The following is a 26,511-nucleotide window of genomic DNA, read 5'->3' as shown; positions in this document are numbered from 1 at the left end:
GCAGACAGCTCCCTAAACGATAAGGATGCTCACGGTGCCCAGGCTATCCGTGCACAGCAGGGGTCGTGCTGAACACTGCTCTCGCTGAGAGTTTGGAATTTTGGTACATGCTACGCAGAGGACGCTCGCGTGACCAGCCGCCGTAACCTTGGAAAACTAAGCCTCTAACGACTTCGTGGCCGACACTTCACACACGTCATGGGCTGGAGGGATCACGTGTACCCTGTGCGATGTCCTTGGGAGGGGACTTTGGAAGCTTGTGTCCCATCTCCTCTGAACTCTGCCCTGGTGCCTTTCCCTTGGCTGATTTAGCTTTGTACCCGTTCACTACAATAGCTCTCAGCAGTGAAGACAACTCTATGCTGAGTCCTAGCGAAATCACAGAGCCTGGGAGTGGTCCAGGGAATCCCTGACTTCTAAATTATATAACAGGCGCGGTTACTTTCTGAATCACGAGGATGCAACCCAGCCGGAAGCACCCCTGGACCCCCACCTCCTGTGACACAACGACGCGCCACCTCCCAGATGATCAGGCCGAAGCTGTAGATGTCGGCCATCACGTAGGGCTGGAAGTGCTGCTTGCCCAGGCTCTCCTCCAGCACCTCCGGGGCCATGTACCGCTTGGTGCCCACCCTGGTGTTCAAGGGGACGTCCACTTCGTTTGTGTCACTGAAACAGGAGACAGGTGATGTCATGCTTGATGGTTAAGAACAAACAGTTTTTCTTCCACTTTTGTTGTATTTTATAAAAGTCAGTCTCTTTCTCCCCTCACCTCCCACAAAAAATAATAAAAATCTGTCTGTCTGTCTATCTATCTATCTATCTATCTATCTATCTATCTATCTATCTATCTATCATCCACCCATCCATCCATCCATCCATCCATCCATCCATCCATCCATCCATCTAAAATTCCACATTCTTTTTATCCGAAATCATTGGGGCCAAATGTATTTTTAAATTTAGCATCTTTCAGATTTAAAAAAAGTAACATACCCTTTAAGCATATGCTACCTATTATAGAACTTCCTTCCCAGAAGAGTCTAGAGTAGGGCCCTGCACCAAACTCACCACCACATCTGCACTGAACACTCAGTATGAACACTGCTATCAAGCTGGACAAAGACAACAGATGCCTTGCATGAATTCAGGTCAGCTTTTGTCACCAAACAAGTTTGGTGTCTTTCAAAGAAAAAGGACAATAGTGAATGTAAGAAACGTGGCAGATAGTTATGTCCCAGAATGAGTGAATGGGAAGTAAGGGGAGAGGAATCATTTGCCTTCTCCATTCTCACGTGACACAGGGTTACACTTTCTTCCTTATGGGTGAACCGAATCAGTTCCAATCTAAGCAGTGTCTACACAATCACACTGGCAGTAATCACACTGGCAGTAATCACAGTGATAAGTGATGTTTACTGAGGTTTTCAGCTGGTGGAGTAAATCTTAGAGCTGGAAGACATGGATGCTTTGTGGCTTAGGTCCGCAGTTCTGGAAACTACTCCAGAGCAGAGATTAATTACTCTGTACTTTCTTACATAGCATCTGATGAATATTTGAGCCAATTAATACTACACTGATTAAAAACAAACAAGATTTTAACACTGGAACAACCAGGGAAGACTATTTAATTTTTTAATGTTTGTTTTATTATGGACTAGTACTTTTATCTTAAGGCCTGAAATTAGTTCTGAAATGGGAAATGGCTGCTGTACTCCAAAGTTATAACAACATTAAAATGATTTCAACAGTTTCCTAAAAATGTTATAATTCTAACTGTTTAAAACTATTAACAACATATCAAGTGGCGATGGAGAAATGGCATGTTTATATCACTTGCGGGAGTCTAAGTTGATGTGTGCTCTCTAGGGGATACTGTGCAGTGCACCTTGATTTATACATATAGACCCTTCGTCTAGCCCCCTCTAAGGAACCCATCAGGACAAAGTACTTGCATAAGTGCTCAAGGATTAATATATATCCATAAAATACAAAGTTCATTAAAGCACTTTTTAAATAGAGACAAACCATAGGCAACTGGAATGCTGTGAGTCGGGTAATAAAATAAATTACAGTACATCGTATTCTGGAAACTGGCACTGATGCTATTAAAGAGAATGAAGTAGACCTACATAAACAGGGGTCGGAGGATGTCTCAGACAATAAAAAACAGGCAGTAAAAAATTATGTTGAGGAGAATGTAATTTTTGTAAACAAAACAAAACCCACCAACCAGGGCAATACCCCAATCATATTCTTATACTACACAAGCACAACACATTCCTGGAATTCTACTGTCCTAAATACTGGTATGCAAACCTCTTTTGGAGATTAACATAATTTCAAACAGTAGACAAAGAGCCACCTGCCTGTTGAATTTAACAGCGAGGCCCAGGTCAGCAATACAACAGCTTCCATTCTTCTTAATGAGGATGTTTTTGCTCTTTAGGTCTCGATGAGCAATTGCAGGCTTTCCCTGGGTGCCATAAATCTCTGTGTGGAGATGACACAGACCACAGGCAGCTGAGTATGCCAGCTTGAGCAGGGCCCTGGTGTCCAGTGTCGCACACTTCAGGAAGTCGTAGAGAGACCCGTTCTCATGGTAATCGGTGATCAGATAGAGCTGAGTCCAGGAGCCAGTGCCTTTAATGTCTGCTGCTATGAAACCTGGGCAGTGGATGAGTTTCAAGGTCAGTTATCAGAGGTGGCTGTGAAGGGTAAAGGCTCCCTCAGGATCTTGAGGGTAACTCAGGCATGATGCACAGACAATGAGCAGGAAATCTGCCTAACATGTTTCTTGAATGTGTTCCCAAGATTTTTATTTTGCCATTTACACATATAATTCTATATTTCTGCAATAAATTTAAAATAAGATTAATGATTATCCTGAAAATGATAATAGTATGACTAAGAAAATCACATATCATGTAATAACCCAGGGGAATGTTATCATCTACATGACTTTCCTAGCATGAAAAACCACAAAGAAGAAACGTGGAAAACTCTTGATTTCAAATTGAAAAGTGGACCCATTAAAATTAAGTTAAATATGTTCAACTACCTAGCCAACGCCACGTATCTGTCAAGCGCTCTCACATCTGCTGGCTCGCTGATGAGCAGGTCCATAATACTGGCCCCCTTTCCTTCTCCCTTCTCCAGAAAAAGTGCTGAGTTGAACAGTGACCCCTGCCCCCCAAATTCATGTCTCCCTGGTACCTGTAATTATTTGGAGATGTAATCACATTCGGATGAGGTCATACTAGATTAGGGTGGGTGGTAATTCAATGACTGGTATCCTTTTTAAGAGGCAGATTTGCACACAGACACACAGGAGAAGCCATATGATGACAGAGGCAGGATAGGAGTGTTGTCTCCAAATTGAGGAGCACCATGGGTTGCTGGCAATCACGAGAAGCCAGAAGCAGCAAGGAAGGGCTGTCTCTTTAGAGCCTTCAGGAAGCGTGGCCCTGCTGACACCTCGATTTTAAACCTCACGCCTCCAAAACTCAGAGAGAATAAATTTCTGTTCATTTAAGCCACCCATTTTGTGGTAATTTATTATGATAACCTTAGGCAACTAACGTAAGTGTCTACTATACTCTTGGCAATGGACTATGCACTGTCTAAATTGGAGGGAAGGGAAATAGTAGCTGAAAAGAAAAGCTGGGCCCTAGCCAGTGTGGCTCAATGGTTGAGCACCAGCCCTTGGGCTGAAGGGTCCCGGGTTCAATTCCAGCCAAGGGCACATACCTTGGTTTCAGGCTCGATCCCCGGCCCCGGTCGGGGCCCACGCAGGAGGCAACCAATCAATGTCTCTCTCATGTTGATGTCTGTGTCTCTCTCTCTCCCTTCCACTCTCTCTGAAAAAACATCCTCAGATAAAGATTTAAAAAAAAAAAAAAAGTTGGGAAAGCTAAATGAGCTTGTGCACCATTGATCAGATCATGCCCAAATTATTCTATTGTGTAAATGGGGTTGTGGGTGGGGAGGGAGAAACCTACTAAGCATAGAATATTAAGCTACGTCATGTGGTGGTGGCTTAGCCCAGTGCACATACCTGAATGTTTTCACAGCCCAGGAAGCAGACTTCCACCTGCACCCCACTAACCTGGTCAGAACGTGGAACGGACTGAAATCGAATGTGTACCCACCAAGTATATTTTCATGGCGCATCAGCACAGTTTGGTAGATTTCCGTTTCTCGAAACCAGCTAGCTTCTTCAGTGGTAAAGAACACCTTGACTGCCACCTTCTCGCCACGCCATTTACCCATCCACACTTCTCCGTATCGACCTTTACCAACTTGCCGAACCATCTGAATCTGCTTGGCAATAGTTCGCTGAACCTTCATTAAAAAAAAAATGTTTTGAGTGTGGTCTGACAGTTCATCCCATCAAAAAAGATGGTTTATATAGCCAACTCAATGTTAAAAATTAAAATGTATTTAAAAGATGAAACAATATACAACATATTCTGAAATAACAAATTTGCAAAAAATGCAAAGTAGTTCCCCTCCCTGTACATACACACCTTTTGGTCATCTCCTCCACAGACTCCGGGCTTGGCCACATGACTTGCTTTGGGTAATGGAACAACCGAGGAAGTGCCACAAGTGCCCCTGAGAAATGCTGAGCACTAGAGCACGCCCGCTCCTGCTGTTTGGAGCTCTGGGAGCAGTGAACTTGCCATGTTACCACTGGCCACATGCACCAACTACACCTCGCTCTAGCTGAACACAGCCAGAGGAAAACTGCCAGCAGACCCACAGGGTGATGAGGAATAATGAATGTTTGTTGCTTCAAGCCATGAAGCTTTGGGGGGTATTAGGCAGTGAAATCTAAATGACAGCTAAGTCTTAGCTCAGCCCATCGGATCCCGCATGGTCTGGTCCTGCTCACTCTCCAGCCTCACCAATCACTATAATCACACTATCCTCACCCCTTCCGTTTCAATTTTTATTTATATTTTCCCTTTAACGGCCACCGTTTATGTATGTATTTTTCTTACTGAATTTACTGGGGTGACATTGGTTCATAAAATTATACAGGTTTCAGGTGCACAGTTCTACAGCCCAGCACCTGTACACTGTACTGTGTGTTCACCACCCACGGCAACTCTCCGTCCATCACCACTGACCCCGTGCCCCCTTCCCCCCCCCGGCAGTCACCACACTGCTGTACGTGTCCATGAGTCTCTTTTTTTCCTTTGCTTATTCCCTTCACTCTCCTCTCCCAGTACCACACGCCTGACAACTGCCAGTCCGTTCTCTGTACCCATGAGTCTGCCTCCGCTGTTAGTTTATTTCATTTCAACTTTTAGAATCAACTCAAGCTCACTCCCATCTCAGTCTGTGTGTGCACAGCTTCCTTTAAGTGCTGCTTCTCCTTTGTTTAGCACCTCACAGCACAGACTCCTCAGCTGCTGCACTTATCGCAATTATAATTTTGTAATTTATGTATGTATTTGAGTTTTATCCCACCCTGCTCACAGGACATAGGGATTTACGTAGGACGATACCTGGAATACAGCAAGTGCTTTCATTAATATTTCCTGAATGTAAGTTGTACACTAATTGCTACCTTTAATGGTCATTCTAAATTAAACAGAACACAAAGGTCCAGGGTAATTGTACTTAAAATGGGCCAGATTTTGTGCACGCCTAAACTAACTTACTTTATGTATCATTTTATTACAGAATCTCCTTTAATTTTTTCAGACAAGATTACTGATGTATAACTTACATACAATAAAATTCGCTCTCCGAGAACTGTGTCTGACAGATGTATAGTCATGGAACCCCCAACACTGCAACTGAGATGCGGAACATATCCGCCACCCAAAACGCTCCTTTCTCTTTAAAGTCAACCCCCTCCCCCCACGCCGCATCCCTGACATCGCCGATCCGCTCTCCACCCTGCAGTCCCGCTTTGCTGGAACATCATGTAAATGAAAACGTAGGCTGCGTGCAGCCTTTTGAGCCTCAGTCCCTTCCCTCGGCACCCAGTGCTTTTGGGCCCGTCTCTGCTGGTGCCGCGTGGGCCGTGCTTTGTTGCTACTGACTGATGAGCTGTTCTCCTCTGAGTGTACCACTTATTCCCATTTACCAACTGCTGTGCCTCTGGGTTGTTTATAATTTCTATCTGTTATGAGGAAAGCTGCCACAGACATTCACATTCAGTTCTGGACATGTCTGTATAGCTCTTCGGCAAATACTCAGCAGAACCGCCTCACTGTATAGAAAGTGTGTGCTTAAGTTTTCAGTCAGCTGTCAAACTATTTCCCCAAGTGGCTGTACCACTTTGCATTTCCACCAGCAGTGTCTGCGTCTGCCAGCGGGCAGCCTCTCTCAGCCACACCGGCGGGTGTGCAGCGCCATCTTCCTGTGCTCGTCTGCATGTCCCGTGATGCCGAGTCTTCTCTGGGAAAGTGCCTATTCAACTCTTTTGTCCATTAAAAAAACCTGAATTGTCTTATTACTGAGTTGTAAAAGTTCTTTATACATACTGCAACACAAATTTGTGACTTGTTTTTTGTTTTCTTCCCAGTGTCTTCTAAATAAGTCTTAAATTTTGAGAAAGCCCAATTTATAATTTTAAAAAATGATTCATGACTTTTGACTTCCTAAGAAATCTGTGCTCAACCCAAGATCACAACGATTTTCTAAACGATTTTCTAAAATATTTTCTTGTAAAGGTTTTATACTTTAACTTCTTCATTTAGGTCTATGATCCATTTCAAGGTAATTTTGTGTATGGAGTAAGGTAAGGCTGAGATTCACTTTTTGGCAAATGGATGCTCAATTTTTCCTGTTGTACCATATTTTGCAGACTGTCTTCCCCCGCCTGAACCACTCTGGCACCCAAACCACTTGGTCATGTATGTACACACCCACTTCCTGAAGCTCTCTTCTGCCCCACTGAAATACCGAATTATCCTATATCAGCACCACAATGTCCAGAAATCAGGGAATGAATCCTCTTTTTCAAAATTGTTTTGGCTCTTTGGGTTCTTTGTATTTCCATATTAAATGTCAGAACCAGCTCATCAATTTGTTCAAAGGCTTGCTCTGATCTTGATTTGCACTGAATTAAAACTGTAAGTCAATTTTAGGAAAACTGGTATCTTAATACTGAGTCTTGTGGCTCACAAACAGGATACACACCTCCACTTATTTAGGGCTCTGTTCATTTGTTTTGACACTGTTTTCTAATTTTCAATGTACAGGTCTTACATAATTTTGGTAAGCTTATTGCAAAATATTCAACTTTTTGATGCTATTTCTAGTGATACAGCTCTTAAAGTTTTAATTCCTAATTGCTTTTTGCCAGTGTAATAAACTCAGTAATTTTTGTACACTGACCCTGGATTCTGCAACCCTGATAAGCCCACTTACAGGCTGCTGTAGCTTCATGGTATCATCCTTGAAATTTTTTACACAATCATGCTGTCTGCATACAAAGACCATTTTACTTTACCTTTCCAATTCAATTACAGAAATTATTTAATTCACTGAAGTATTAAAGATGAATGTATGCCCAGCCAGGCGTGGCTCAGCAGTTGAGCATCGACCTAGGATCCAGGAGATCTCGGTTTGATTCCTGGTCAGGGCATATGCCCAGGCTGCGGGCTCGATCCCCAGTCACGGGCTTGCGGGAGGCAGCCCATCAGTGATGACTCTCTCTCTCATCATTGATGTTTCTATCTCTCTCTCTCCTTCTCCCTTCCTCTCCCTGAAATCAATAAAGATATTAAAAAATAAAAAATTTAAAAAATGTATGCATTTAAACAAATGCAATTAAACAATATCTATCTAAATATCTGGTGTTTATCTTAAGGGTCTTCTCGACCCTAACCCTGAGTATTTCCTTACATATAACCCTTTTACAGTTATTCAAAACTCCCTTTATAATTATGTTTCTGAGTTGTGTTTTTGGTGACACAGCACTCTACGAGGAAGCACCCTCTCTGTAAAGGTGTGTGGGAGGAACGTCCTTTTGATTTCAGAATCAGAATATAGTGGTACCTCGGTTTTCAAATGTGATCCGTTCTGGAAGACGGTTCGAGTTCTGAAACCTTCAAAAACTGAGGGATCAACAGCCTGACAGCTGGGCCTCAGGATCTTGAGCTCAGCAGAAGCCCTGTGGCATGTTCGACTTCCGAGGCATGTTTGAAAACCGAAGCACTGACTTTCGGGTTTACGGCGTTCATAAACCGAAACGTTTGTCAACGGAGATGTTCAAAAACCGAGGTACCACTGTAGTCCTACTGCTCCCAGCAACCAGCTGAACCTGACAGATGTAAGGATCACACATCTGACTCCCTTTCAAAATGGCTGTTAATGCAAAGCACTTACACAGCATCTCACAACCACACTTCTTTCATAATCTTACCTGCCTGCTCTATTTTTCGTGTCTCATCTTTCTTATTTTTGACTAATTTCATCTTGCATCACTGCAGCCACCTTTCTGTGTAGGAACATTCCCTAATCTGTAGAAATCATGCTGTCGAGCATCCTGTGAGGACGCTCCTCCATCAAGAGCACGATGCTGCACGGGGTTTTATCTTACCAACAGAGGCAGCCCAGACCCACTGCCGGAGCTCTGTGACTGGTCAATAAGGTCCTTCAACGATTCTCCCACAGGAATAAACGCCTCATCCTGCTCCAGGTCACGATTGTAACGACGTCTGCTTGACATGCTTTTGCAATAATGTCTTTTCAAAAAGCAGAAAATAATCTACATTAACATCCTAAAACTATAAAATTTAAAGGCAAGAAAACCCTTAGGTTGTCAATAGCATTATCCTTCAGGCAGGATCATATCAAAATTAGTTTTAGCACAGGATAATACACCCTCTGCTAAAATAATCTCCAGAAACAGAGTTGTGAGGTGAAGTTCTCTGTGTCATTCTCACATGGAAAGAAGTCCACAGTGTGCTGACAAGTGAAAAAAGGCAAATAAAAAGAGCAGCATGTAAAGTGTGATCTATCTATAATAAAACTTAAATTTTATATATATATATATATATATATATATATATATATATATATATGTCTAAAAAGATCAGAAAGGATATATAGCAAGTTGTAAATAAGTTTTTCTGGGGATGTAGGAATATAAACTTTCTACTTTACACAAGTATTTTCATTTGAATTTATAAGCATATGTTTTTGTATTAAAATGAACAATAAATATATTTCCATTTTTTCAAAAGGAAAAAGTGCATGGATAAGAAATCAAACAAGTTCTCTTAATTCATTGATATTTTTGAAGGCTTCTCTTTTTAAAATTTCGAATTATGAAATATTTCAAACACACAGGAAGGCAGAGATTGACACTCGTGTACACCATTTAAATTTAATGAATAGCAACATTATGCTGTCGTTATTTGATATATTGAAAATAAATAAACATTAGAAGTATTTGAAGCCCAGTCATTTCCCTGATAATTCGATTTCCCTCCTTTACTCCTAACAAACACTATCCTAGAAGGGATTATACCCTTCCAATATATGTGTTTATACTTTTACCATAACTGTATATACTTATCAACAACACTGTTTCTCTGGACACAAATTTACATAAACAGTATGTTGTAGTAATAATTCACACCTTGCTTTTTAATGAAGAAGAAAAAAACAGCTACTTATGTTTTACATATTTATTCATGTTGAACATGTAAAACACAATAGCTCATTTTTGTTGATGCTGAGTACGTCAGGCATTGTTCTGAGGCTCTCTTCATCTCCCGTTTTACAGATGAGTGAACCTGGCCCAGAGGCTCATCATTTGCCAAGTCAACCAGCTGGCCAAGTGGAGAAGCTGGGATCCAAACCCAGAGGCCCAATCAGAAATCCTCGCCCTTAGTTATCAGTATTCTGTCAAGGAAATTATTTAAATGGTACCTAGTGATTCTGTTATTAATTTGCTACAACTTACCCTGATGCCATATTAGTTATTTCCAAAAGTTTGTTAATATAAACAGGGCTGTAAAAATCATTCTTGGCCCTGGTCGGTCTGGCTCAGGGCACACATCTCAGTTGCAGGCTCCATCCCAGCCCTGGTCACGCGTGAGTGGGAGGCAACCAATCAATGTGTCTCTCTCACAGTGATGGTGTTCTTTCTCTCTCTCCCCGCCCCCCGCCTCTCTCCTTCCCTCTCTCCCTTCCACTCTCTCTGAAAACCAATGGAAAAAAATATATCCTTGGGTGAGGATTAAAACCCACCCACCCCATTCTTGTGTCTGTCTCTTGTGCAGATGCATAAACATTTCTTGAAGGTGTACATACTTTCAATGCTGACATCCACCAAATTGCTCTCCAAAGTGAAACAACTTATACTTGCAACTGAAGTGCAGTCTCCCAGTGTCCATCTCCCCACATCCCAGCCACACTGGGAGAGTCTGACATCTGTCGCCCTAATGGGCATGAACAGTGGCTTGTTTCACGTGACTACGAGAGACGGAGAGCTCTGTTGTTCACAGCTCTGTTTTCTCTGGAGATGCCGTCCGTGTTGCTGACCATTCAACTGGGGTGGCCTATCTTTTTCTGATTGATTCGTAGTATTCTTTACATAATCTTGTACTAAATCTTTGGTAATTATGTGTTACAACAGTCTTCTCTTGGTCTTTACTGTCATGTCATTCCATTTATGGTGTTTTATGTCAGTTTTTAATTTTAATGTCAAATTAAATTCATCAAACTTTCCTCTTTTTTGATATATGCTTTTGCATCCTGTTTAAGACAACTTTCCCAACCCTAATGCCATAAATACATTTTCAAAGTTTAAAAATGAATATTCTCTCACTTAGTCCTTTAATCCATTCGGAACTTATAGTACAGAACAGAAATTAGAGCATAAATAAAATTATTTACCACGTGAACAGTCCAATATATTTAACCACTTTAATAATTTTTTACTTAGAACTTATTATAGGTAACTGACTCAAATGGTTTAAAATTCAAAAGGCACAAGAGGGTGCACAGTGAGAAAGCGTCCTCAGCCTATCCCTAAGCCCTCAGCTTCATTTCCTAGAAGGAGTCTAGAATGAGCACTAGTTCCAGTTTCTTGGGTAATCTTCTGGAGAACATTATGTATATTCAAACAAGACACACACCAGTGGCCATCTCCCCTGCTCTTTTTCCTTCCAGACTGCAGCCACCATATGCCCTGCTCTGCCCCCTGCCCCCTTACTTTGCTTTACCTCTGGGGGTCACTCCACATCTGCGCATAAATGGCCTGTTCTCTTTAATGGCTAAACAGTATTTCATTGTGTGCCTGTTAACCATTCCCTACTTGGTAACATTTAGATTGTTCATAGTCTTACTCTGCACAAGGCTGAAATGAAAGACATTTCTGGCACGGCTGTACCCTACCCCCTGGGGCACAGGCCAAGATCCATTCCTTCTGGGGAAAGAGCAGAAGCCAATCCCTCTGCCCCAGGGATGTGTGGGAAACAGTTTCCTTGCCCCCACCAGACGAAGATCCGCTGATGCTGAGGAAGAGTCAAAACTCTAAGAAAGCTTTGTCCCTCAGGTCTAGCAACCCAGGAGCCTACCCTAAGGACTAGACATTCCCTCCTCCACTTTCCACCCGTGCCCACCATGACGAACATGCAACAACAGGCTCCCTCTGTGAGAGAGCAAAGGATGGAGAGAGACCCTTCTGAGGTGCAGGTGTGCAGTGAAAGCTGAGGGGTTAGCAGACACACAGAGAAAAGATCACACCAACCCCACCCCAAGTACAACATAACATCAGATCATCACCAAAGGAGTTTGAAACCTGCGATGCACTGAAGGCCCAGACCCAAACACTAAACAAAGCCCAAGCCCTATTCAACTCTTAATCAGCCTGACTCACAGCCCTGTCACACTAACAGTTTAAGAGAAGAGGCATGCCTGTTTTAGGGGAGTATGTGTGTGTCTGTGTGTGTATTTTAAATCTCAGTCTTTATTTTAAACATGATGTACAACATTCCATCAAAAGTTAAGACACACTTAAAAAGCAAGGAAAAGCAGCCTATTCTCAAGAGGTAAGGCAATCAATAGAACCAGTGTGAGATGACTCATGTTGGAACAATCAGACAGGTTCCTTAAAATAACTATAATTAAAATGACAGAGCACCTAGCAGAAAAGGGGGACAACCCTTTTCAAAAGATGGATGGAGTCAAATGGAACTGCCAGAAATAAAACAGAATATTGCCCTGCTAGTGTTGCTCAATGGTTGAGCATTGACCTAGGATCCAGGAGATTGAGGTTCGATTCCAGTCAGGGCACATGCAGGGTTGTGGGCTTGATCCCCAGCAGGGGGCATGCAGGAGGCAGCCGATCAACAATTCTTATCATTGATGTTTTATCTCTCTCTCCCTCTCACTTCCTCTCTCTGAAATCAATAAAGATATATATTTTTAAAAACCAAGAAACAGACTATCACAGATGAGAATTCCTGCAACAGGCTCATCAGCAGAGTGGACACAATGGAGGAAAATAAAAACCACCTGAAATAAAAAAGCAAAGAGGGAAAGGAATGAGAAAAATTCAGTATAGAATAAAAGAGCTGTGGGATAGTATTAAGTAATCTATAAAATATGTATAGTCAGAGTCTCAAGAGGAAAGAGAGATAAAGGGACAGAAAGTATGTGAAGAGACAACAGACAGTAATTTTGCAAAAGAAATACACCAAATGAAAACTTGGACCGAAAACTTGGAACTAAACAAATAAATGGAAAGTGCTGAAAATGATAAAAATAAACATGAATATAAAGGATGTTTTTTCTTATTTTTATCACTTTAAAGTTGATTGGCAACTCCTTTTTTAGGTACATAATAAATGTTTATTATCTTTTTTATTATATGAAACATTACTTGGCAATATAAATATATATATAGACACTTTAATATATCTTTATTGATTTCAGAGAGAGGAAAGGAGAGGGAGAGAGAGAGAAACGCCAATGATGAGAGAGTCATTGATCGAGTCTGCAACCCAGGCATGTGCCTTGACCGGAAATCGAACCCTGATCGCCTGGATCCCAGGTCGACGCTCAACCGCTGAGCCACGCCCGGCCGGGTACTTGGCAATATTTTTTGCTGCAATTACTTTAAAAATCATGCATTTTTAATACTGAACTGAATGGGACTGAGGTGTCCCCTAATGGGAGTGAGAATGATGGGCTGATTATAAAGCTGGAAGTGGGCTTTGCATCCAATAAGTTAATCTGTGATACTGCTTCCAAGCACAGATTCTGGGTCATGGGGAGGTTGATGAATATCAACAAAATTTAATGAGTATTTACTGTGTGCCAAGGATGGAGGACACACCAATTCACCATGTTGATTCTTTTTTTAAGTATGTTTGTATTGATTTTTTTAGAGGGAGAGGGAGGGAAGGAGGGAGGGAGGGGGAGAGGGAGAGAGAGAGAGAGAGAGAAACATAGATCAATTGCCTCCCATACATATGTACCTGGACCAACCGGGGACCGAATCTGCAACCTGGGCATGTGCCTGGACTGGAATTAAACCAGTGTCCTCGGTGCATGGGATGACACTCAGCCAACTGAGCCACACTGGCCAGGGCCACTATGTTCATTCTTAATACTGAACAGAAAAGTGGTAATTTATCAGCTAGTCATCATCAATATCAATGAACAAGTAACCTCTGCTGTCTATCACTGAGGTTCCTGTCCAATAGGAAAGGCAGACTTTAGGTAGATGATTATAAACAAGTAAACAAATGATTGCAAATGAAAAAAAATGTTAGGTAGAAGTAGTAAATGCTTTAGGTGTGGATCATGGGCTCTAACCAGTTTTTTAAGGGTCAAAGAAATCACTTACAAAAAAGGATAGAAAGTCCACGTTGAAGAAAGCACAAAGAGCTGCCAGAATGAATAGAAACAATAGCTAATCCAGAATGAAAGGAGGTGATGGCGAGAGAGGAGGTTTTGGAGAAGGTATTGATCCTGAGGACTACGTTATCATGAATGTAAATCAGATTCAAAAGAATAAGTTTGCAAGTTTTTCTAGATTGGAATAAAACAGTCATCAGAAAAAAAGTGAAACAAAATATTAATGAAATACAGAAAAGAGACTAATCTCAATATGTAGAAATATATATCCCTCTTTAACTTCAATCTTACCCTTTTATGGCTTTCTATAGATAGAAATTTGTGTCTTGTTAAAATTGAGCTCAATGTAAATGATCCATTAAATTACTAATCCTGTAAATCTGCTCCACAATTGTTCTTCCAGTAAATAAAACTAGTACATAAAATTCAAAAGCTAAATACACTGGGCAGTCATGAGAGTCTCTGTAATACTTAGTTTAAAACTATAAAAGGAGCCTAAAGGAACAGCTTACGGTGTCTGACTGGATTTTATGAGCTCTCTGGGTCACTCACGTGAGTGTCCATGGCTTGATTCTGAGATGAGTGTTCTTTTCAGTTCATCTTAAAAGGGGTCCCTTGGTCTCCATGTCCAGTGCTCTTCATTCTTTTGTGTGGCTTCATATTTCCACCTGGCATAATTTTGTTTCTACTTGAATTTCCTTTAACGTTTCTTGAGCAGATCTGCTGATGATGAATTCTTTCAAGCTTTTGTGTGTCTGACCGTCTTTATTTCACCTTCATTTTTGAAAAGTATTTTCCCTAAGCATAGAATTCTAGATTCATGACTCTCCTTCTGAGTACCTAGGAGACCGTGCCTGCCACGCTCTTGCTCGCCACACTCTTGTTTGGACCGTTTCCCATGGAGGTATTAGTCCTCTGTACATAATCCGGCTGCATTTAAATTTTTCTCTTTATCACCAGCTTTGAACAATTTGATTATGATGTGCCTTGGTGTCATTTTCTTCATGTTTCTTGTACTAAGGGTTTGCTGAGATTTTTGGATCTATGGGTTTATAGTTTTCACCAAATTTGGAAAAACTTGGTCATTATTTCTACAAATATTTTTTTTTCTGTCCCCTTCACTTTTGGGGACCTCCAATTATATATACATTAGGCTGTTTGAGGTGCCACACCTCAACGGTGCTCAATTCATTTTTTACATTCTTTTTTTAATGTTTGTTAGTTTCTATTGCTGTCTTCATGCTCACTGCCATTAATCTCACTCAGTATATAATTCATCTCAGATACTACAGATTTCATTTCCTGAAGTTTGATTTGGGTCTTTATAAAATATCTTTCATGTCTCTATTTAACTTCTGAACATATTAAAATAGAATTATAACTGTTTTAATGCCCTTGTCTGCTACTTCTAACATTTCTATCAGTTCTGGGTCAGTGGTATTCACTGCTTCATTTCTTTCCCATTCTGGATTCTATTTTCCCACTTTTTACATACCTGGCAATCTTTGACTGAATGGTAGACACTGTGAATTTTACTTTGTTGGGTGCTGGATATTTCTGTAATCCTATACATACTCAAGCTTTGAGAATGTAGCTATCTGAAAAAGATCTGACCCTTTTGGGTTGTTTTTGAGGTAAGACAGAGCCATATTTAGTGTAGGGCTAAACTGTTCCCCAATACTCAGGCCAGACCCTTCTGAGCACTATAACCAGTGTCCTGTGAATGAGGCTTTCACGTCTCATAGCTGGTGGGAACAGAACCTATTCCCAGCCTCACGTAGTTTCCTCATTTGTACTCGCTGATCAAGACTCAGCTGAATATTCGACAGAACCTCCTGCAGAACTCCAGGTTCTTTCTCCATGAGGCTCTCTCCTCCCTAGCACTCTGTCCTACAAACTATGGCTGCTATGCTCTCCCCAACCCTCAGCTCACTCCTCAATTCAGATTCTGCTGTGTCCTCTGGGTTCCTCAGTGTCCTGCAGTCAGAGACTCTCTTCAGGCAGTAAGCTGGGCAACCAGAAGCCTCACCTCACTTGTTTCCTGTTTCTCAGGGATCAATGTCCTTTATTGCCTGAGTGGCAGCGGTTAGTGTGTGAGTGGTCTCATGACTGCAGGCCGCACTGCAAGGTATTTGCCTGGGCCAATTCATGGGAACCTAATGTCAGCTGGTTAGGGTTTTTCTCTTGGGTTGAATGGATTTCCCTGGGAAGAATCTTCCTATCTGTTGTCTCGAGGGACAAGTGTGTTGCCAGGGTTCTCGGAGGGCTGAGGGACCCACCAATAGTACATGATGTTCACTTGACCTCGTTTCCCCTATAATACCTCACCCTCAATAACAGGGTACCACAGCTGAGAACCTTATTTTTGTTCTTTCCAGAGAACGCACTTCTAGCCTTTTGTTAGAGGGATGGTGGGGACATCACGTGATTATTCAGAGCAGGAGTGAGGATCTCAATGTCTGTGGTGTTTGGCATCCAAAATGGCCTGTGAAGATCCTCACGGCTTGGCGTGCATGTCCTTGCTTACCTCCCTTCTATAGTGCACAGGGCTGGCCCGAGGGACCATGAGAGAACATGGGAGAAGTGAGGACGGGACTTCTGAATCTAAACCAGCGATTTCAGCCTTTTCATCAAGGCACATAAACTAATTACTAAAATTATGTGGCACACCAAAAAATATATTACATTTTTTGCTGATCTGAAAAAAATTAGATATAATTCGGATTCATTCACACCAGATGGCTATTATTGTGCTGGCTGTTGTCACGTTTTAATTTGACAGCTTAAGGGGAAGAAGTCAGTGTCCCCTGACTAAATAGCCGGGTCTGGCAGGTTTTAAACATTCTTGTGGCGCCGGGTAAAATCACTGGTCTATGTCATGAACAGCACTACAGTGTCCACCTCAGCCTCTTAGATCTCTCACTCTGGAGGGAAGCCAGGCTTCATGCTGTGAGGACATGAGCTGTTCTGGGAGAGGCTCACAGGAGAGAAACTAAGGTCACCTGCCAACTTAGAAGCCTTGGAGGTGAGCTACCCTGGAAGGTGATCTACCAGCTCATCAAGCCCTCAGGTGATCCTGAGCTGACCAGTCAAGTCACTCCTGAACCCTGACCACAGAACAGCGAGGGGCAGTAACTGCTGTCCTGAGCACCACATTTAGGAGCAATTTCTTAATGCAGCGTTAGATAACCAGCACAGACTCTTTCTGAAAGGAGACTCTTAGGCAATCTTCTTGGTTTTACTGCCACTCTCAGCTTCACTTCCAAAAGTAACTGGTACTACCAATTCCTGACTTTCTCGGGAATTTTTGGCTATCAATTTCTAGCCTAGGATTCCGATTTTTTAGGTCTGTAGTGACTTAATATAAATCCACATTTCATAGGTCACAACATTTTTGTTGTTACCTCCTCTGTTCCTTGTCCTAGTTGGACAAAGAAGTTAAAAACTACTGCTGCTTGAGTCGAGGGAGCAAAAGTAAAAAAGTATGCCCAAGCTCCTCTTTATCTCAAAGACCTATTTCGCAAACGTTTGAATCTTTGCCAGAATAATAGGTGAAAAACAGTACCTCAGTATAATTTTAATTTACATTTTTCATATTATGAGCATTCTTTAGTCTTTTTGCTTTTTAATTTCAGAGAGAGGAAGGGAGAGGGAAAGAGATAGAGAGAGAACATCGATTTGTCATTCCACTCATTTATGCATTCATTGATTGATTCTTGCATGCGCCCTGACCAGAGATTGCACCCGCAACCTTGGTGTATCTGGACGACACTCTAACCAACTGAACTCCCTGGCCAGGGCCTAAGGGTTTTATTGTTTGTTTCTACATTTTGTGTAAAACTCATGAAAGTCTTCCACCCTCTGAGATTATTTTTAAAAATTCCTCCATGGTTTGTTCTAGTACTTGAATCATTTCATTTTGTATATATCTAGCTCCAATCTGGTTAAAATTTGTTTCCGTGTGGGGACTTCATTCAACTTCATTTCCCCCCCCCATATAGTTACCTACTACAAAATCTACTTATTAATCCATCTTTTCCTCAGTGACCTGAAATGTTACCTTTATAATACAATAAATTCCTGTATATACTTGTGTCTATTTATGGGTTTAACAACCTGTTCCACTAACCTTTCTGCATTTATATGCCAGTATGATAATGCTTTATTTTGGAAATTTATGCCTTCCTCTTGCTACTCTCTTCTCTTTTAAATCATGACTGAATACAAACAATTCTTAAGCCTCAAATAACTAAAGAATGGTAATATCATTGGTTTCTTGGAACAGGGTTTAAATATTCAGATATAAGAAAGTTGAATAGCCCATAAATAAGAAAATCTTAAGTACTCATGAACATGACTGAAGTATACAGTTGTGTCTAATTAAACCATTGGCAGTAAGATCCTCTTTTCCCTTAAGAAAAAATTATAATATAGTTTAAGAGACATAAACAGAGAAATGGTTTATCAGGAAATGGTTTCCGGATTTCATTTAGCAGTCAAAGGTTCCTGCCCACTGGTTTTAAGAACTAGTTATATATACTATTCAACAAAATCTTTTCATCAAAATAATTATCTTCTTACTTGTAACAAAAGCAGCTGGAGAAGATGATCATGGCGATTATGCAGATAGCCATAGAGATGAGCACAACCAGCCATCGAATGCTGCCATCCAAAAAGGGACCTGACAAGGAAGCAAAAAATGAAGTAAACAGTCTTTCTACTACATCTTAGTAAAAGAAAAAAATAGTGTAGTGTTCAATTCTAGAGAATTCGCTTATTGTTAAAAGGAGAGAAAATATTTTACTGTAAATCATCACACTTTCCTTTGCTAACTTACCTATAACAACAGGGGGCAGTGTAGGCTGTAAATACTGGTTACATAAATTGGTCCGACAACATTCTATGGTCCGGCGAAGCTGGGCTTTCGGTGAATCCTAGAGGAAGAGCGAGGATCGAATTAGATGCGATCTGACGGACTAAACTGATCATGAAAAACTTTAAATATTCATAAAAACACAATTTCTAATTCAGTGAATGGAAAGTATCTGCAAATTTTATGTGTAAAAAAAGATATAAAAATTAGAATTTGTGCTACATAGTTTATAGCTGTGAAGACTGTAAAATGTTTTTTCTTAAGGAGAACCTATATATGTGGATGGGATGTTAGAACTAGACCATAACTTAACTATAGACAAACGAAAGGTTTTAAGTATTTTCCGCCAAACTTTGGTATTCTTAATTTATCACTATTTGTTTTTAGTTAAAAAAAGGAAAGTCGTGAGATATTTTTCTAAAAAACATGGGTAAAACATTTTACTGCAATGATAAACTAGTAAATTAGAAGGGTAAGTATGCTCTCATAGTGGTGCTGAGACTTCGATGGATCAATGAGATCAAACTACAGTGGAGGGTGTCCCAGGCCACAGACAGCACAGTGAGGGAAGGTGGGGCAGCAAGTGGAAGACACTGCAGCTTCTGCACAGAACAACTACGCTGAAACCTGTGAGCTGACACGGAAGCATGCTGAAGCCCGTGTGGTGAAGCAAAGGGCAAAATAGAAAAACAACACTCCTGAGAGTTCAAGGGACCACCAACCAGGTGTGAGTGTATCCTTAATAGGTCAGAACACACGCACAGAGAAAAGACTGTAGTCATGGGAACAGATATCAACAACTGTGTGTGAAGTTTTATCTGACTAACAGTATACCTGACAAGTCCTTCACCTGAATGCTGACACTTCAGTACTACCTGGGAGAACTGCCATTCTGGACCAAAATATTAACACAAAGGAATTGTTTGTCATTATAAAAGTAGCAAGAACAGAAGCCTGGCCACTTATTAATTTTGTGACCACAAGCAATAAACTTCCTTCTCTCTGGTCTTTGGTTTCCTCTGCTGTAAAATGGAGGGTAAAAAAACCCTGAAAGGGCAGCTGGTAAACGAGTTACCATAAACCAGGCACCAGCACATTAAATAAAAACAGTAAATATTCAAAACGTTAATTCTTCTTCCCTTAGTAAACTTGGCATGGATCCCAGTCAAGAGTCTAGAAAAAGCCAAAAAAGTCTGTAAACCGCTGGAAGACCGAATGTGGTTTCACTGGGAACAAGGAGCATCTGCTCCACCTCACATCCTTCCTGCACCAGTTACCTGGGCAGGCAGAAGTCAGGCGTGTCTGCAGCATGCAGCTGGGTGGCCACCTTTCCCATTCCCACCTTTCCCACTCCCTTCTTCCAACCAAGCCCATTTGTATCTACAGATTTATGTGGGCAATACAAATCCTGTGGAAAAAAGTCACTGACATTCATGAAACAGGAGATCCAGGAAGCCTAGATGGGAGGGGGTAGGGATTGGGGTGTAAAAAAGGAACTGAAGCAAAATGATAAGGAATGGCACAGCAGCTTCTGAGAAAAAAATTCATCCTACAGGAAAAAGAAGAGTAAACAAGATTTACCAACAGAGACTGGGGGGTGGGAGGGAAAATCAAGGTCTGGGCAAAGCACGGTGACTCTCACTGGAAGCTGTCTGGAACTACCTGGCAGTATGTGTGGAAGCACTGGGAGAAAGGCTCAGGTGAAATGAAAATAACCATTCTCCCCAGGGAAGTGCTAGGGAAACAGAGAGGGACAGTTAGTGGGACACGAGTTAGGTAAGTGACGTGAAAACTTCGTGCCTGTGTGACCCCTGAATGAGTTCTGAAAAAGAGCGCATCCCTCCTTCACATAGTTTCAGGCTGACACGTCTCCCACAATAATTATGCCCTAGCAATATATTTTTGATACATAATTCTCCGTATCAAAAATAAATATATATAAATACAGATTAATAGATTTTATTTCCTGTGACATGTCTTTAAGTCTTAAAAAAGTTATCCTGGTTTGATTTATCATCACAATAATAGATTCAAAATAATATATCTATAGATTATAATCTTTATTAAAATACTACCATTAAAAGAAAAAATTATTGGAAAGATATGTGATGGATGAAATTAGTTCTTAAATTCATGGATAAATATTACCTATTGCTAGAATGAGAGGGTTTGGCATTAATTTTATCCTGGTTTTTCTATTTTCCGTTTTTGGGGGTCAGTACTAAGATACTCTGTTCACGTAAACAAGAAGATGATAATGGAGGAGTCTGTTCTACCACTATGTGATGGTCTTTAAAGACCTTCTAGTCATATGCTGAACTCCCATAATGATCCTATTACCAAAAATTATTTTTTATAATCAAGCCATTTGGTTGAAAGCAAAAAACTGAAAACCACCTGACGTGCAGATTTTATATTCCCACATTCCCCAGTGATACTGAAACTTCAAATTACAACCCTGTTTGGTAACTTGAGGTTTTACATTCCAGGCCTATGATCTGTGAGCTATGAGAAGGGTGACTGAAAGGGAGGAAGGAAAAGAGAAACTGCTTGAGGCTCTGTTCTGAGGCAGAGCAGTGTTAAGCCACAGGACCTATGGAAGTTTAGGATCTGTAAACTGATTTCCTTAAAAGTATCCACGTGTCTCTGTGATCCTTGTGTAATGTTGTCTGTGTGCCTTCAGGAATATGTGTAATCCATTTAATGACTGCTCAGTTACATCATCAATATGGCAAAAGCAACATTTATTAAGCTCTTAACTATGTGCCAACTGTGCTAAACTCTACATATATGCTCTCTCATCTGATCCTTACAAAAGCTCTGTTATGGACGAGAAAACAAGAATAAAACTCCTTGCCCAAAGTTTTACAGCAAGTAAGAGGCAGCATATGGATTTGAACAGATTATCAAGCTTAACAACTAACTTACATTAGTGAATTCAGTTTGGGACACACCTAGTTCAGAGGGCCTGCCAGACATACTGGTTGCTACTGCTGAGCTCAGTGCTCTAACCATAGCTTTCTTCAATACTTTTTAAGTGATTAAAAATGTATAGTATGTGTGATTGATAAATATGCAATTGGCATAAAAATGGACTGGAAGGAAAAACAAGTTAGCATGCCCCGAAATTTTGGCAAATTACAACAAAGGACTAATTCTAATAAGATCAAGTTTAACATAGAGAAGTATGTCACAAATGCATAACAAAACTCATTCCATTCCCATCTACTTATTTGTGTCAGGAAACCAACAGCACCAATAATGAATGAAAGAGACATGGCTCAGCAGTAGCATGTGTGAAAGACGTGGGCATTTCAGCGAACAGAAAGCTCAGTGTTTCAAGAATATGGGGTGACAATCACACAGCTAACATGAGATTGGGCTGTATTAGAAAAAGGGAAAGGAGTTACTTGTTCTCCGCTCCTTTTCCTGTTAGACCAATTCTGACTATTACACTGAAAAACTGGAGGGTGAGTAGCTCTAAAGCTGATCATATGAGGAACAGCTGAAATCACTGTGAACTATTATTATTTTCATGGGGAAAGATGAGAGTGTATTGGGAGGAAAGCAGGACCAAAAAAACCTTTCTTCCTATAATAAAAGCCTATCCTGTTAAAGAGGGATTAGATTTATTTTCTATGGTCCAAAGGGGCAGGAAGGAAGACAGATTTCTAGTCACCGGGAGGAAGAGCTTTCTCAGGATCAGGTTGTCATCTTACAGATGAAATAGGTGGTCTTGGATGGTGATGAGCCTGTGTCACTAGAGGTGTAGCACATAGAAAATGGATGGGATGCAATGTGTGTGTGCTGGGGGTGGGGTGGGGATTCCAAACGTTAGACGAGAGGTTGAAACATATAACCTTCAAGGTTTCTGTCAATCCTGAGAATTTCTAAATAATTTGAGTAACTTTCTAAGTGAACCAAGGCTTAAAGTTGTGCATAAACAGTTCTACCTAGAGCTGCTTTTCAAAACCACTGGGAGGACCCTCTGGGGCACAATCACTATACAGACTTTTGAGGAGACAAAGTTTATGACCCAGAGCACCACCAGGATGTTCATCAGCTATCACCAGCCCTCTGGCTCCTCTGCTGCTGCTGCTAAAATAACTCCACTGGGATCACCTTACAGGGACTTGCAGTTTCCAAGCTGCCTCAGAGTGACACAAAGGTCAGTGCCCATCACCTTAAAGTCTTTTCAATTTTATAATCCACAAATAAGTGTGAAAATATCATTTTTTGCAGCCATAGCAATTTAGAAAGAGGATGACTTTAAACTTTTTTAAGTAATCTGGAACTTCAGTTACCATAACCACATTACTTGAAGAGCTAAGCTTACCAAATATATTTGCTTAAAGAACATAAAACAATGTACAGACCAGGCACACCTCTCCTTGGGGAAGTCAATGCTTTTCATGTGGCCCCTCCCTTCTTTATTTCATAGGCCCCAAACTAGATCTTACCTTGCACTGAAAGTCAGATCCTTCATATTTCATACATCCTGAAGCTAATGTGGTTTCTCCCTGGTCATCTTCTTCTATGATGGCAAAACAGTGCCCATTAGTTCTAAATGAAAAAAGACAAAAAAACCTCTAAGAAACTAAAAAAACAAAAACACCCAAAAAACAAAACCTAACTTAATATCAGCAAGTATTAATTAAAACGAGTTTGAATGTGACCAGGTACTGATGGCCTTTAGTGCCTTGTTTAAGTTAGAATTGCACTCACATGGGATTTATTGGCAAACCACGTGGGTTTAAGGCAAATGAAAGTTGTCACATCTGAACTAAAACCTAATGGTCCAACAAGAGCCCTATGTCAGGTGGAAAGGATTCCTATTAAACAAGTCCTCCAAATATGAATCATTAGGTAACTTCTCTGCTAATCAGTCATGTGAGTACAAAGGGCTGATTTATAAAATTTTAAAAAGTAAATCATCTTAATTTTTAAAAATATACTTAAAAATAACTTTGTCTTTTTTTATCCATATAATTTTCAATGTTCACATACTGTACACAATAATAGCTAAAAACAAACTTTCCTGGGAACATGAGAACAAAGCATATTTGAGAATAGACTGAGAATCTGAGAGGTGCTTTTTTTAAAAAAAAAAATAGAAAAATCTTTATTGATTTCAGAGAGGAAGGGAAAGGGGCAGAAAGAGAGAGAGAAACATCAATGATGAGAGTCACTGATTGGCTGCCTCCTGCACACCCCCGACTGGGGATTGAGCCTGCAACCCGGGCATGTGCCCTGACTGGGAATCAAACCTGGATCTCCTGGATCCTGGGCCGATGCTCAACCAGTGAGCCACGCCCGGCCGGGCCTGAGAGTCACTTTTTACTGAACATAAAAAAAGGGAGAAATTTTTAATAGCTGGATTTTCAAGAAATTTACATAAATGTATTTATCTGTAATGAAAATGTATCATTTTAATATTAGTATGCTGGAGTTTTCCCCTAATATATTCATTTAGACTTTAATGAGTAGAAAAAACGAACAGCTTTTTATGTGCTCCTACTCCTTGTTCCTGTCAGGAAGTGTACTGCTTCTACATAAAAGAATCTTGCAGAATTTTCATTTTCTATAAGGAGAAAATGTTAAACATGGGGTGAAATTCTGATCAAATCGATGATTCGGTTTTACTCTGGGTTACTGAGCCACTAACAAATACCCCTCACACATCAGGCAGGGACTACGGACAAGAAGTTTGGCAAGAAGCCACCTGGTGACAGTGGGGAGCAGTCCCCTGTGACACAGATCACTGAGTCTGTCACAACGTCAACCACCACCAGAGGACACAAGTTTAAGATGTGAGGAACCATCACAGAATTTCAAGATTTTACATGTAAACATGCTTTATATCTGGTCACATTTAAAAAAGCAGACAATTACCAGATAAAGTGCAAAATAAAAGGGAGACAATTAACTGACTGACGAGACTGAGCTGTTCAGGGAATTCTTTTTTGGCTAGTAAACCAATTTTTAAAATATGGAATAGAATTAATGGTCATATATAATGTGTTGAATAGCTAACATAAAATTAAGTGGGAAACTAAAATGGTTATATAAATCAGATTTGGATTCGGGAGTCTGCTTGTAAGAAGATACCACAAAAATTAAATATCACAGTATCATTCTTACATATCTGTAAAATATTTCAGCCAATTTAAAATTACATGGTTTTGGTGGAATTTTCATGTTTTCTTTTTGGTAATCTCAAAGTTTTCTATGAGTATCAATAACTCTATGATAAAAAGATCATTAAATAAACTAAAAATGTTAGACCAATGTCACATTCTTCTTATCTCTTTTAAAAAGCTGTATTACAATATTACTCTGAGAAAGTAACCATCAATCAATAGTAATAAATGTTCCTATATACAGAACAAAAAGCTTTTGGCTCTTTGGAAGACAAGATATAAAGTAAAAGGAAAAAAACCTTAGACAATGTAAGCAATTCTTAAAATAGCATTAAATGTCACCCTATTCTCCTAACTGTAAGAAAGGCTGCATAAAATACTCACATGCACGTGTTGTTAATGGCGTCGTCGGGGCAGTGTCCTGAGCAATAGCACTTTAAAAAGGGCAAGGTATCTTCCGGTGCTAGGGTTACTCCACTTTCTGACTTTTTCTGGTCGGAGTCTGATTTCATCCCAGTGCCGTGGAGCATACTGTCTAGATTCTGTCCTGTAATTATATAGGAAATTTAAGCCATTTCTGAAAAGCTAATTCCCCGATTTTAGTTTTCAATGAGGAAAAATTTCTAAGCTTTTTTATCATAGTAATTGTAGGTACCGTGTGTCTTTAATTAAAAATAAATTTCATACACACAAGTAACAGACATTAATAACCTACTTACTATACATAGAATTACTGTTTCAGGCATTGTAGGATATATGGAGATAACTACAGCACACTTTTTGCACTAGCGAAAGACAAACCAGAGTAGCACAAGGTAGAATATGGTCATAAGTTTAAGAAAGGTACATGGAAGCAATTTTAGGGAAGGCTGAGATTGCTTCCAATCCTTAAAAAACAAATTGTTTCTTTTTTTAGACTCTTTGGTTCAAAACCTGTGACTAGCTCAAAAACTAAGTCCTTTATTTGTGACTTTACGTGGAAGTGGAGTTATTAAGCATCTTGCTTTGGAACTGAATTGCTTAAGTAAGGGAATTGTGAGAACACAGGGACTAATCATATTATCTGGTGCCCTTTATCTCAAGGTCATTGGTTCAAATCCAGACTCTGCTGCCAGAAACGGAAGGTTCCTCTCACATTAGAGTCTAGTAGCTTCAAATGACAGATACTGTCATTTTTGGTACTGAATCTTTCAGGCTGAAAGCAGGGCAGAACTAAAGCAATGTTTTAGTATTTCTCTCTTCCCTATGAATCACCTGAAATCCACTAGGGTTGATCTCAAGGGAATAAAATGTAGAGCCAAACAGGTATGAAATATTATAAGACTTGGATATGCATTTAATTATAAATGTTAAACAAGTGGTTCAAGGCTTAGTAACTTAGACCTTACTTTAAATTTAGCCATACTAGTGAGATTAACTATTTATTATTTATTTATTTCCCTCACCGAGGATATTTTCTCCATTGCTTTTTTTTAAGAGACAGTGGAAGGGGGGCCGTGGGAGGGAGGGAGAGAGGGAGGGGGAGGGAGAGGGGGAGGGAGAAACAGCGATGTGAGAGAGACACATGACTGGTGGTCTCCCGCACACACCCTGACCAGGCCCAGGAATTGAGCCTGCAATGGAGGTATGTGCCCTTCGCTGAAATTGAACCCAGGA

The 26,511-nt window shown here is 40.4% G+C and overlaps 1 protein-coding gene across 1 annotated transcript in view; it reads right to left on the bottom strand.

Annotated features, from left to right (window-relative positions):
* BMPR1A (bone morphogenetic protein receptor type 1A) overlaps positions 1–26,511 on the bottom strand; it is a 133,252-nt gene that overhangs the window by 4,355 nt on the left and 102,386 nt on the right. The window contains exons 4-11 of the mRNA XM_081158507.1: positions 25,240–25,402; positions 23,176–23,278; positions 18,680–18,776; positions 18,424–18,523; positions 8,567–8,711; positions 4,152–4,344; positions 2,370–2,667; positions 494–669 (exon numbers count right to left, since the gene is read on the bottom strand). Coding sequence (XP_081014633.1) covers positions 494–669; positions 2,370–2,667; positions 4,152–4,344; positions 8,567–8,711; positions 18,424–18,523; positions 18,680–18,776; positions 23,176–23,278; positions 25,240–25,402 — 1,275 coding nt within the window. The remainder of the gene's footprint in view (positions 1–493; positions 670–2,369; positions 2,668–4,151; positions 4,345–8,566; positions 8,712–18,423; positions 18,524–18,679; positions 18,777–23,175; positions 23,279–25,239; positions 25,403–26,511) is intronic.

Source organism: Miniopterus schreibersii (genome assembly GCF_964146895.1).
Source record: "Miniopterus schreibersii genome assembly, chromosome: 14".
Lineage (NCBI taxonomy): Eukaryota > Metazoa > Chordata > Mammalia > Chiroptera > Miniopteridae > Miniopterus > Miniopterus schreibersii.
Note: the sequence above shows the minus strand (reverse complement) of the source record. Positions and strands in the feature narration are given on the sequence as shown.